Consider the following 14,733-nt stretch of genomic DNA (forward strand, 5'->3'; position numbering starts at 1 on the left):
CCCCATCTTCTGTTGATGACGTCACACAATTGTGTCTCATTTGAGGAAACTTTTCATAGCTCCGCCCACATATGTTGTTGTAGACGTCATGGAAACTAGTCACGATCTATGGTCAGGTTATGATATCATAACTCTGATTTGTGAGAACAATACTTATGGAGTGAATGTCAGTGTAGATTGTAAATACATCCTAATGACGATGAAGAATATGACAATGCGGCATAAATAAATAAAGTTCAGCGGAGGAGAGGTTTTTAGGTAACTGTCATCGAATTTGTATGTTAATTTTGTTACATTTACTTTTAATCATATTAAAACAGTCTCCTTTAAAAACAAATACATAGAAAAGTGGTTAAACTTGCTTGCTAATGTTTAAGAATACAAGGTGTACAATCAAATTATAAAGCATTGTCAATATCAGTAAATATTCTTTTGAATACCTTTTCTATAGAAATGTTTTATGTGAATCTCATTTCGTGATGCTTTAAGCACAATTTAAGTTGCTCGAAATTCGAGTGTTTGAAAACAAATATAAACAACAATGAATAAAAAATGCAGGGATCGAACCCGACACTTACACACTCACCAAATCTTCATTGTTGCCATATTGGTATTGTCAATGTACATCGTCAAAATGAGAGACGAATACCTCTGACAAGGAAATAAACTTTAATGATTTGTTTTCTTTCTAATTCTCTATATCAAGAAGCATTCTTAAAAAAAGTATGTTTTACAGGGTCCATTGGATGTCAAAGTAGTCGACAGAGAAATAATTGACGAGTCGAAAGTGTCATATGGAGAGGTTTACCTCATAGCAAGTTTCGACGGAGGCAAGACATGGCAGCGATATTTATCGCTTCAATCTAATCAGGTAAGTTTCAATCAGAGAGAATCGTTGTAAGCTTATCCTATCAGTACCATTTCAGTCATATATGTTGAAATTGTCAAAAAAAACACCAATACGAATCATAGCTTGCATAACTTGGACGAGTGTTGTATTTCTTTAACTCAATTAAATGATTTATTTCGACCATTGAAGGGAAATTTAACAGTTCCTTTATACGACGAAGCGCATTTCATTTTCTCGTGATGAGAGGACCTCAGAATGTGCGTGTATGGGGGAGGGCATGCTCTTTGAATGAATATTTTTATCTTTCAAAAATAAATACCAGCCGATGGTTGGTACATCATAAGGATCGTTTTCCCACTGCATAGAAATAACTGTTTTTTCCCCATACATACAGTAACCTCCTCTTACTTTAGAAAGTAAATGTAGTCGTGTTAGGTCAGTAATTTATCGAAGATCAGGTACATGTAGCTTAGTTGGTTAGAGATACCGTATTGCGATTGGAGGTTCATAGTTCGAAGCTCGGTTTTACAACTTGACATTTTTTTCCAGAACATTGCTGTTGTTATCTCGTTTGTTTCTTTCACCTGTACTATTTTTTCCTTAAAATTCCGCAAGATAAGTGTATCTTTTCAGATAAGATTTATTAAAGCTATTGCCACGCAAGTCAAATAGTTTCTATTTGGAAGTGGAACGGGGGTCCCTAAACAACAAGGTCTTCACGTTCAAAACTATTTAAACTGTTCCATGATGTGATGCTTTCCTATTTGATTTTTATATTTTCAGGAGAGTCCTTGTATTGGCGTAAAATTGAACACATGTCCAAGTCATGTAATAGCTGCTAAATGCGACCCATGGATGGCGCCTTCTGAGGCTGTTCGTGATACGATCGAGGCGCACGTCATATCCAGTCTGGGCGGCACGGTCATCCTAAACAAGGACAAACGAGTTACTGTAATAGTAGATCCGAATACGAGTGAAACAGCGTGCAAGTTGTCGTTCATGGTAAATTAAGGTTTTAATTTTTTGAGAAAAAAATAATATTTTCGTTATGTATCGAGTATTTTTTTGTTTTCTGTTTAAAGTTCATCTTGAACTATCAAGCACATTCAATGCGTTAAAGGAACGAAAGAAAATAAAATAAATTATTTTTTATGAATTTAATAAAATAAGTGGAACAAAATTGACGATGTGATTTAATGTAAGGAAAGTGATGAAGGGTTCCATATGTCATTTTATTAACTCAACTGGTGTAGATGAAACCAGGCCTGAATATAAGTTTGAAACTACTAATAGTTTGTAATCAGATAAATGGGACAACTTTTCTGAAATACATTATTCATAAGATAATTGTTCAGTTCGAGAAGATTCCTTGAAAATACTAGGTTACATCCGGGATTAAAAATAAATACATAAGCTTTTTTAATACTGCAGATGTGTTCATGTACAACATTACTTAATACACTAGACATCATACACTACACCACATTCTTATCTGAGTACTCATTCCTGTTCATCGTTACACAATACACCAGGTATCACTGTATCCCATCGTAGTCACCATTGCTTGTTCAACGTTACTGAGTTACAGGGTGTGTGTTTCCCCCAAGATTTATAATGTTTCACAAGGGCAAAATTGGCAGTTACACCCTTCTACTTCTAAATGGTACTGACCAACTTCAACAATTTGAAGATAAAATGTCAGACGAGGAGTGAAACACGGAAAGAGATTGTTTTTAAAAGATACGAGATGGTCTAATTTGCGTTTGAAAGGTGACGGTAAAGGGCTGATTTGAATAATTCCGTTGTGGGGCTCGACATAATGTCAGGTGGGAGTTTATTCCACTCGGGTATAGTTCGAGGGAAGAATGATCCCTTTCTGGTCTGGGTTTTTGAGTGGGGAATTTGATACGAAAACTGGTGGTTTGTTCGGGATTTTCTAACTGTAGGGATTAATCTGTCTGATTTTACGATAGCGACTTTCTGGTTTACAATGTTATGAAGCATGGTCAGACGAGCATCTCTACGTCTATCCGCTAGAGGGCGCAGCTTTATGTGGTCCAACATTTCTGAACACTGCAGGTACGATGGTATTACCTGTGCTTATTGAGCACATAGCGCGCTACCCTTCGCTGGACCATTTCCAACTTGTCAATATTACGCCTGGTATAACTTAACTCCTTTTTTCTCCGAGCAAAATGTTACTTAATATACCAGGTTTCCTCCCTTCGCCATTTTTTCACTGTGTTCTTAATTGGTAACAACATACCTAAACACAACAGACGTCATACCTTACCTCATTTGCCTCCGGTATCCTCAAATAACTTAACGCCTATTTGTTCTGACAGTTTGAGGACAAGAAGCCAGCACCGATAATCTATATCAGAGTTTCTGAGGACATAAAATATCCAGTGAAGCTGACGCTGCCGCAAACGGAGTTCCTAAAACCTCTGGAAAGTAAGAAAGGTAAATGTCACATCGCATAGTCTGATAACTATACTAAGCTTCGGATAATAACAGATATATTTAGTCATGTGGCAATATATTTTTAGATAGTTTTATAATGTCTTTTTTTTTAATAGAAATATTAATGATTTGTTATTCTAACAACAGATGGTTTATGTAATTATGTAGAAGTCCTGGCGATGTAGTATTTTCTTTATTTAATTTGTCGAGTTTCTGTCATATTTAATATCAATATGTATATCCCTAAAACCCGGGTTGATATGTAAGCATGTGATCTTTAATGGAGACAAAGTTTTTTTGGGTTTTTTTTAATTCTAAATTATAAGAGAGTTTACCACTATCATAAGTGTGCCTCTTGTAAACAAATAGTGATTTCCCAATTCTAAACGTGACATTACAATAGAAACTTAATTTCAATATTACTTTAAAACAGGCTCAACATTTTGTTGATCACTGCAACACGTGTGTTTACAGCAAGATATGCTTGGCAAGGATGCGACATCCTCTATACTCCAGGGGTTATGCTAATTTTTGCTCTCTGCACCCCTCAAATATGCCATAGCAAACTTGAAGGTACACGGCTAGCTATTTGATTGGTCTCGGGTGAAAAAACCCTGACCAATTGCTAGGCTGATACATGTCTTTTGAAGATTTCAGAGGAGCGACAATGGATTTCAGAGCCAGTCAATTTTACCGGTACGCGATCGCGAGGTCCTTTTGATGTACATTAAAAGATTTAACTATTCTTCTTGTCTCATCCACAAGGCGGCGCACACCGATCCTTAGATTTTACTATGACATATTCCAGGGTTAGAGAGAATGAAAGGGGGCATAACCCCTGGCGTATCGATGTTATATGTGGATGTCATCAGCAGGAAGTCGTAGTTGCCTTATTTGCTTACAAAATATTTAATCAATTTACTTCAGGCAAACCACGGGAATTTTACCTTATGACAAGAGATGGGATCGCAGAATGGGTAACAGGTTCGACACCTGTAAAGAAAAATAACCTTGGGCACTTCTCATTCAGATTGGACAACCTTCGATACGGGTAAGTCTTGCTGAAAAGTGTCAATTTGATTTGGTTTTGAGACTTTGAGACATGACATTAGTGGTGCTTAAATGCAAATTTGAAACTTGTGGTATACGATTAAAACATTCATTGATCTGTCTTGTTAATCGATTTTTTTTTTGTCGTTTCAGCGTGTTAAAATCTGTTACTGTTACACCAGAAGAGGAAAAGGTGGGTTATTTTTTGACAGAAGATAATTGGTATCTTAAACAGTCTGTTAGAAGCTAGTATGTTTCTTAGCTCTTTGATTTAAGGCGATACTAGAAAGTGTCCTCATGTTGTTTGGTAGTCCGATAAACTTACAACTGTCTGATGAATTATTATCTTTTTGGAAACCGTGGTTTGAAGTCTATTAAGATAGTGTCGGGACTATGTGGTTAAAATTTTATTTTTTGTAATGTCACCACAACGTGTTATTAAGTGGTATTAGTGTCTCCCTTGATATTTTTGATAGAAAGCTTGATTAGGTCAGTAATGACAAGATGCAGTTCTATATTATTGAATTTGTAATGACATAAAAGTTCTGAGGGTTGTTTCGTTGATTTTTACAAAACTCTATAACAATATTAGAGTAATTCTATATTTGCAAAAGAAAAGAACGTTGCTCAAGATACAGTAGCACAGAACTAAACTTAATCCATCGCTGATGATCATATTATATAGATGGTTAGAACACTATATGGACATTGAATTGTATTTTTTATTGGTAATGAACAAATATTTTGCTTACAGGATTGATGGACATGTTGTCGAAATAGAAGATTCTGATTGATAGCAGACTGTGATATCTGTTACAAGTTACTTTTACATGAACATTGATGAACCAGCAGCAGGTGTAGCATTTTATGTTCAAATGGAGCTGTCCATGATACCATGAACTCAAGTCTATAACTTGTTAAAGAGAGAAGTCGTTGTATATGTCGTTTAACGCACACGCCATGCAAATTATCATCCATCCCTTTTTTTATCTACAGTAACTTACAGTGGCCATAAGCTTTAGGATATAATTACAGGAAATTCTATTTTTCACATTGTAACAGTATAAATCCAAACTAAAGACTATATATTTCCTATGTTATCATTTAAATTTAATATATATCCGCCATCGACAACACTGCACTTCGACAGCAAGAGACTTTATTACATATCTGGCGTCGACAGCAATAGCCTTTATACATTGGTATATCCGACGGCAACAGCAAAAGACTTTAGCCGAATTACAAATACATATATTGTTGGCGAATATAACGTATCATACATCTTGCTTCCCTGCGATGGTTGTACGAATACAATGTTACCGAATGCATCTTGCTTTCCCATGACGTGTCTAGGAATGCAATGTTACCAAAAATAACGCCGGATACATCTTGCTTTCCCCATGACGTGCCAGGGAATGCAATTTTACCAAACTTGACGATGGTTTCATTTTGCTTAACCGTGACATGCTTGCGAATACAATGTTACCAATACAGTGATACTGTAAAAAGAAAAGATACCGCTCGCTTTCCCGTTATGTGTGTTACTAATGCAATGTTACCTGATATGAGGATTACTACTCCCTGAGAAGTGAACGAATGCAATGTAACAGAAAACGTTCGCCTCTCATTGACTATGTATGACTACAATGTTACCAAATATGACGTTTAATCGATGACGCCAGCATCAGTGTAGGTTGATATTTTGTACACAGAGATCGTCAGTTTATGTTACAAACTGTTTGCATAACTCTTCCATTTCTGTTCTCAATCAAATGCTTGATCACAAAGATTTATTTGGATATGTAGATATTGTCCTTATTTTCATCGTCAATGTACTATGAAATCCATATTATTTTCGTGGGGTTTTTAATTCGTTGATTCGTCGGTAATCTTCTTCACGAATACAATGGTCCACGAAGTAATTACAAGTTTGACATAAAGCAATTCTCTGTATGAGCGGGTACCTGTTATCCACGAATTTGTGTACCTACGAAATGGTAGTTTTTCGGAAAACCACGAAATTCGAGTCCTACGAAAATATCTTATTTAACAGTATATCGTATGTCATCGATAATTCCACATAGGGAACTCATCCTGTAATGTAACTGTGTTGTTTAAACATAACTTATCATTATTTGTAATACATGCATGGGTTACCTCCCTTTACAATATCTCATAGTAAGACTCCTGGGACAGTGCACGTCATCCTCAATGTACCGGAGTTACGCTCACTTACGCTCTCTACGTCCCTGGAATATGTCATAGCAAAATTAAAGGCTCAGTGTACACCACCTTGTTAATAAGACAAGAAGACTAGTTCAAACATTTGATGTATATCAAAAGAATCTCGCGACCGCGTAACGGTAAAAACTGACTGACTTTGAAGTTGGGTGTCGTCCCGTTTTAATCTTCAAAGGACAGGTATCGGCCTAGCGATTGGTCAGATTTGTTTTACCTGAGACCAATCAAACAGCTGTCTTTGTGTCTTTAATTTTGCTATGACATATTCCAGGCGTACAGAGAGCGTAAGTGAGCGTAACTCCGGGATATCGAGATTTGCATGATAATGAACCCTGTCAGTGTGTGCGTAGGGGTGACATCTTTGACCGTTCAAATTTTGTGCCTTGTGGTTTTTTTAAACAATGGGAAGTCTTGTGTATATATGTATTCGTATATTTCTAAAAAAAAGTGGGCATATAAACATGCATGCTTCAATGTCGTGTTATTACAAAATCAATTGGAGTATCGAATCTTATGATGAATATTTGCAAAGAATTATTTTTTCCGTCCAATTAATTTCTTAGTATATGTATTGTCTATTTCACGACCAAGATATCTATCACAATACTGGGTGTTAAGATGCCGGTGTATGTAATTATGGTTTAAATAATATTGGTATACATATTGAAGGCACGGTAGTCTAGTGGTAGGATGCCGGGCTCATGACCGAAGGGTTGCGAGTTCGACTCACGTCACGGCACTGTGTTGTATCTTTGAGCAAGATACTTTACTCCGCTTGTTCCAGTCTACTCAGCTGTAAATGAGTTCGTGGTTGGGTAGTGCTAGAATTGTAGAATGCTAGCTGTGAGCGCCGAAATGGCAGCACCGGCGTTCTGCTCCCCAGTGAGTTGAGGAAGACATTGGCTGATTGCAAAGGCCCTATTACCTTATAATTTGTGAACCGCTTTGAGACGACCTACGAACTAGGTTGTGATAAAGCAGTATATAAGAACCTCGAATTTTTATTATTATTTTACAGGTAGTGATCTGTGATTGGTTGACTTTTATTTATGAATGATATGTTATGGAGGAAACAAGATATAACACTTCTCATGACTGTTTATGTTTTATATTTATTTATTAATCTGTAAGTATATATTTTGCGCGCTGGATATCTTGCGATATTTCCGTTATATAGTTTGTGTTTATTGTTTTAACACAAGGAAACAGTGTCGTTATGCTTGTTGTTTTTGTTGACATATTTTTAATAGGACGTTGTAGAAGAAACAATCATGAAAATAAATATTGGTAAAAAATATGAAAATTAACCAAATAACTGTAGTAAGTTTAGGATATTTTCATATCGAAAAATAACCTACCTGCCGATATCATCAATAACCTACACGCCGACGTCATCGATAACCTACGCGCTGATTCAAACAATGAAATTATCGCTGATCTAAACAATAACACACTCTTAGATCATGTATATATCAGCATCTCGCTGAGTTATAATTATAACCTACTCGATCATTTTAAAAACTCTAGCTATAATATCACCTCTTAAATAAACTGGCCTCAATTACAACTTGTAAACTTGTCAATTACAACCCCCACCCCCATTAAAAAATGCTTCTAAATATATATTCAACTATAACCTATTCCCTGATCTCAACAACAGGCAATTGGCCGAACCCAAATAATATACTCGCTGATTTCAAACATTACCTTATCGCTTAATCAATTATGTTAGGTTTTGCGAATTGAATCAATTAATGAATAAAAAAACCTGTGGAACAGTCATTTTTTGTTTAAATCATATACAATGTATCTCACAGTATTGATAGCACTGTAAATAATATATAAACCAGTGCAGTGATTATGATTTTCAATTATTTCTTGCTATTTATTCTCAATGACATTTTATTTATTATTTGAGTATTAAAGATATTTTTTATAAAGTTTGTTTCATGTCTTATTTTTTATTAGCAACCCGTAAGCAATGTATGATGTTACTTTATATTAGTTACTAAATGTACAAAACGTGCTCTTTACCTGGTAAAGGCAGTTCTTATTAACATCCGGTCACTCCCATATGAACATCCCATAGCAGTCATCACTTAATGACAGTCTTTGGAAAGATAACACGTGTCGACTTTTGCCCGCTATTTCTTCCAAATGACGGTTCCGAGAGAACTGATTGATTTAAATTAATGCCATTAAGAGGTGAGTGCAGATACATTTACAGTAGACATACATCTTGAATGTATTGAAATAGGCAGACATCATGATATATTTTACAGCAGACCTACATCTTGATATATTTACATTAGGCCTACATCGTTATTTATTTACAGTAAGCAAATATCTTTATTTATAAACAATAGCTTTACATTATGATATTTTACAACAGGTATACTTCTTAATTTATTTACAGTATGCAGATATTATGCTAAATTTATAATAGACCTTCATCGCAATTAATTTACAATATGCCTACATCTTCGTTTATTTTTACAGTATGCTTACATCGTAATAAATTTGCAGTATAACTATATCTTCATCTTTTTTGCAGGTTTCAAAAGTTTACTGGAGACCTACATCTTGATATGTTTACAGTAAGCCTGCATCGTGGTTTATTTACAGGGGCAGTCATCGTGAAATATTTATAGTAGGTCTACATCGTGATTTATTTACAGTAGATCTACATCTTTTTTTATTTACAGTAAGCATACATTTTGGTTTATTAAGAATAGGCCTACATGGTGATAAATTTACCGTAGACATTTATCTTTATTTATTTATTATAGACAACCATTGCGGTCTATCTACAGTAGGCCTACATACTTTGATATTATATGAGAAATACAATAACACTTAAGAAATGTTGGCCGAACAGTAAACTACTCAGGTACCTACTTTACACTGACAATACCATTCAGTAATCGGGGTTAGATTGGTTCAAACGTTGATACACATATTGTATAACTTTGCATATGTGTGTCTAGATTATATTTTAACCTGGTAAACTCTTGTTTAGCATGGTGTACAATCAGTTTATACTGACAACCTGCAGAAAAACGCTCTGAACATTTTGTCTTAGGACAACTCTACCCGTTCCACAAACAAATATTTTTTGTTAACTTGCTTGTTCGTTACATTTCGCTGCAGCTCTTGATGACACAATCTACTTTCTCAATATGCTAAAACATGTTTACTGTATTATACAAACCTAATATATTAATGATCTGAGATTGATTATAAGATTAATTGTTACGAATACATTGTAATTGTAGTTTTTATTGTAATCGTTACAAGAACCTCAAAACTGCCCGTAAAGTCGCATATGATGATATTGGCGTAAATAGAGGTTCCCCAACGAGTGATGGTTGTTTATCGTGTTTATCTCACTCGAGTTACTTAATTATTTCAAATGTGCAAAGATACGCGGTTTACTAACGTAAGTTAGATTAACATGATAACCAGCCATAACAAGTTTTGGGACATTTTCCTCCCACAACGTTCATATATTATAACTAGAAAGCCATATGTTCCATTTCCGATCGGGGAAACACTTGCCATGAACTGTGCCATGACAATGGAGGGTTGCGTCGCAAAGCATTGTTGTTTTACGTCATAATAAGAAAATGTTTACGTACTCTTAGCAGGCTTATCTCGTGAGTCAGGAGTGAGGAAACCTATACTTGTGGGATAAAATTGTGTGTACATTATTGAATACCGCAAACTACATATGCAGTTTATACATTCATTGTAATTATTCCATTCAGTTAGAACTACGCGACATTCTTTAGTATTCCTAATCTGGGATAAATGGGACCTCATTGACTTACACGTGTGTGGGTGTTAAAGGTGCGGTAATGCAATTCCTCACAGAGCATTTAAATGACACAATTACTTTAAAATTATATCATCATCGTGCGCAACATATTCCAACTGTTATTTTGATACCGAATATTACACTATTTCAAGAAAGAATTGTTCTTTTTATTTAAGATTTAAGCAGAAAAGTATGTGAAATTTCATTAGTAATGTGAACATTTCCATTTTCGACACGTTAATTTACATAGTTCTAAAACGAGTCTATTTCTCATACTTGCTTAAAAGTTGGCTGCCAATAATATCTTTCAACATCACGAATTTCAAGAAAATTGATCACCGGTAAATTTGTCATATAAAACTTTTGATTCAAAAAAAGAAAAACATAGCTTTCTTTCCACTTTTCCTTTAACTTGTGTTTCTTCATGACCAAAGGTCCTTGGGTGTTGATATTTGGCAAGTAGGTTGTTCATTTGAATGGATTTAAATTTTGTAAACGTTGATGACCTTGACCTTCGTTCAAGGTCACAAAAATCAAATGTGTTGAAATAAAAAAATGTGTATGGGGAGTCAGACAAGGATACCTTTCTTTGCTTTATTTGGCTAGATTTAACGGTATAAAATAATGTAGTATTCCTCCATATTTTGTTTAATGAATGAGCAATAGGCAAAATGAAATAATAACTAGCGCTGTAAGCCAAAGACTAACTACTATATACACCAGAATTGTAAGCTAAAGGCTAACTAAGGCAAAGCAATGCAAAGCTAAGGCACTAGTTATATTATTTAAGCATATTTATCACTGACATACTTTCTGTACTCCCTCCCAATGCTAAAACATACTTCCATACTCAATCTTGTTAGCCCAGATGAACCAGTTTTGCTGAACTCGTTCAAGTAGTTAAGGAAGAGTTGTCTAGACAAAGTTTTTTAACAAAGGGCCATAACTCCTTAAAAAATGGTCGAAATGAAAAAGTACTACCCTAATGCACGACATCAGGAGGTAATTACCATATCTGTAAACATTAATTGAAATCGGCCCAGTAGTTTATGAGGCAGACAAAGGTTCTTTTTCTACAAAAGGCCATAACTCTTTTTCAAAGGTTCGAAATAAAAACGTACTACTTGGATGCACAATGTCAGGGGGCAGTAACCATATCTGTAAACTTCCGTTGGAATTAGCTCCATGGTTCTGGAGTAGTTGTCAGGACAAGTATTTTTCAACAAAGGGCCATTACTTCGTAAAAAAAAGGGTCAGATTGAAAAAATAATATCTGTATGCACACCATTAGGTGGAAGTTATCATATTTGAAACATTTCGTTGAAACTGACCCCTTAGTTTTGGAGGACATGAATTTTTCAACAAAGGGCCATAACTTTGGAAAAAAATGATCAGAATGAAAAAATATTACCTGTATGCATAACTTGAGCTGGTAGTTATCATATCTGGAAACTTTCGATGAAATTGGTTCATTGCTTTAGAAGGAGTTGTCCGGACAATCTTTTTCTACGGACAGACAGACGGACAGACAAGCTGATTCCAGTATACCCCCTAACTTTGTTGCAGGGGGTATAATAAAGTGAACAATAGTTTTACTATTATGATTATTTTTTTGTTTTTGTATAAATGCATATCTTTTTCCATAACACAATCTCAACCTTAAGTAGTTCTCCAGAGGAAAGATTACTTTGGCAGAATATATATTCATGAGTTATAACTGGTGCACATAACTTTAAAACATGCGAAATATAATAAAGTGTTTTGGTATGATACAAAAAAAGAAAATGTATCGTTATTTACCATAATAAACCTTGATAATCAAATCTTCAAGATTATATGAAATTGGGCATTGATTATGTCTGGCATGCTAATAAAGTACTTTACCGGTTTTTATATTACATAAAAATGCTTCAGTAGACAGAATACATATACGGAAAGTTCAACAAAAATTAATAAATATAGACTTCCATTGAAACTATATATAGACAAATTAACAGTGTTGGTTATATTGAAAATTTTGTGAAAATTTTGCATGTTTTTCTAACTACAAGTATCACTACGCTTACTTCATGTATACCAATATGACATATTTAGTATCAAAATAACAGTAATTTTATACACTGTACAATATCTTGATTCATTTTCAAAGAAACATTTGCCTGTGACATTTATCTGTCATTTTGTTAGGATACATCCGTCACTCAACCTGGTGTTATACAAGGAGGTCCACTACGGTTATCGGTAGTAATTATGAATAATCATTTATGCAGTTATTGATCATTTTTATGTATCTACATATTGCAAAAGAATAAAAGAAATCAAAGTGAGGGCCAAATGTTGACCCCACCTTTGATATAAATTTCTAAATATATGCTGCCACAATATGGCGCCGTTGAAAGTTTTCCTAAATATGAAGGAAAAACCCTTTAGCCAATAAGATTGTAGTTTACATGTTGATTATATCACCTGTTAGCCAATCAAAAACCTCAAAACAACGGAGAGGTACCAAGAATGGGGATAAGGCACCAGGTGACCGTAAGGTGCATTTTATCATATAGCAACCTAATTACAATACTATCAAAAATCTAATGGTGGGTCTATGTGTTGCGGCATAAAATCAGCTATGTATATACACTTTTATTTAAAAGAAAAACAGCTGTGGTTAACAATAAAATCTTTTTGTACTAAAAAAATACATTTTATTAACGCAATAAAAATCAAAATGAATAATTTCTCTCTAACTGACAGTTTATTATATACAGCATCAACGGAAACCCCGACAAACCACATGAACTATTGACAGCTGTTTATAACTGATATGTTCCGTTCCCTGTTGCCACATCTCTGCAAGGACGTTGAGACAGGAATGACCAAAGCTTGCACGATACTGCCGATTGAATGTCTAGGTAAGTCAATACTAGAATCTTCCCCTAGTATCAAAGAGAAATCTTCAACCCGGGTGGTGATTATTTTGGATTATCTAACCCGATGTTCTGCTTGTGTTTTGACAACCAAATAATCACCCGATAGTTGGAGATTTATGTGTTACAAGAAAGGGAATAATTACTTTTTCTCCAATCTTTCCAATACTTTATTGAAATTAATCATTTTCAGGATTGGTAATCTGTCTTAATCCTGATTTTCATTTGACCTCTCCCGTTGAGATCTGACTGTGACGTCATATCTAATTGATCCCGTGATGTTATATTTTTTTTTAAACGTGGTATTTGTTATAACTTTGAAGATGACTGAAAAAATAATACCCAGGAATGACAGAAAAATCATTAGCAGGCAAAGAAGGGGATAAATATGTGAATTGAGGGAGCATATCAAAGTAGATAGTGTTTATATGTTGAATTCACATATAACAATGGAATTTCTTGTTTACCGACTCGAAACACACGAAAAAGTAAAAACAAAGATAAAGTGCATGTCTGTTTGTACTTGTAATATGATTTATTTTGTATGTAGTATTCTGCCTTCATTTCAAACGTTAAATTTACCAAATTCCCATTGAGTCGTAATATGTTATTGCTTCATAAGCAAGAGTCCAAAAGATGTAACTTCAGTTGCTATGCATACGAAAATGGATTTTTTTTATCTTCTACTTGTTATCCTATTTCTGTTATTACAAACAGAACATTATTTGTAAATAAATTCGATTCCTTTTATTGAATACATACATTTATGAGTGATGATGAAAGTATGATCCAATGTGGGCACTGGATCCGAACAAACAAGTGTTCGTTGGATACGTATCACTTTAATATATATATAATTGATAACGACAGTATAGACGAAGTAATTTGTAAAATTATCGAGGAAATTCGACCTTTTTTCAACGGATAAACATGAGCATTTACATATCACAACATATAATAAAGATAGGCAGTCACTCTGAAACGACACTATAATATAAAGTACAACAGTTATCACTAATGGAGTAAATTGCTGTTATCGCTTATCCCTTTTGCTAGCTTATAACCGAAGTCTAATTATTGTAAAAAAAACCATTTTGAAGACGTGAAGTTAAGTTAATTAAAAGAACAAAATGTGTTAAATGTAGTTAGAACAACTATATTCAGATTTATTTTTCAATTAATTCACTTTACCTAGCCTTCGGTCACAAACTAACCGAGGAGATGTGCGATAAGAACAGCATATTTCATAGAAGATCACTAGCGTTTTATGTATTTCTTCTGTTTTACAGGGCAATGTTTCTCCGGATTTTTACAGCGTGCGTCCTACTGATGAACTATGTTGATCCAGGTTGTGGAGAACATATACTGATTTTGGCGCTACCACATTTCAG

General features: G+C 34.5%; 1 protein-coding gene across 1 annotated transcript in view; it reads left to right on the top strand.

Annotated features, from left to right (window-relative positions):
* LOC110455243 (polycystic kidney disease protein 1-like 2) overlaps nucleotides 1–6,716 on the top strand; it is a 23,345-nt gene extending 16,629 nt beyond the window's left edge. The window contains exons 11-16 of the mRNA XM_021505245.1: nucleotides 737–871; nucleotides 1,634–1,852; nucleotides 3,196–3,313; nucleotides 4,241–4,364; nucleotides 4,517–4,556; nucleotides 5,118–6,716. Coding sequence (XP_021360920.1) covers nucleotides 737–871; nucleotides 1,634–1,852; nucleotides 3,196–3,313; nucleotides 4,241–4,364; nucleotides 4,517–4,556; nucleotides 5,118–5,123 — 642 coding nt within the window. The 3' untranslated portion in view covers nucleotides 5,124–6,716. The remainder of the gene's footprint in view (nucleotides 1–736; nucleotides 872–1,633; nucleotides 1,853–3,195; nucleotides 3,314–4,240; nucleotides 4,365–4,516; nucleotides 4,557–5,117) is intronic.
* Nucleotides 6,717–14,733: the final 8,017 nt, after the last annotated feature.

This window comes from Mizuhopecten yessoensis, unplaced genomic scaffold (assembly GCF_002113885.1).
Source record: "Mizuhopecten yessoensis strain PY_sf001 unplaced genomic scaffold, ASM211388v2 scaffold8183, whole genome shotgun sequence".
NCBI classification, from domain to species: Eukaryota; Metazoa; Mollusca; class Bivalvia; order Pectinida; family Pectinidae; genus Mizuhopecten; species Mizuhopecten yessoensis.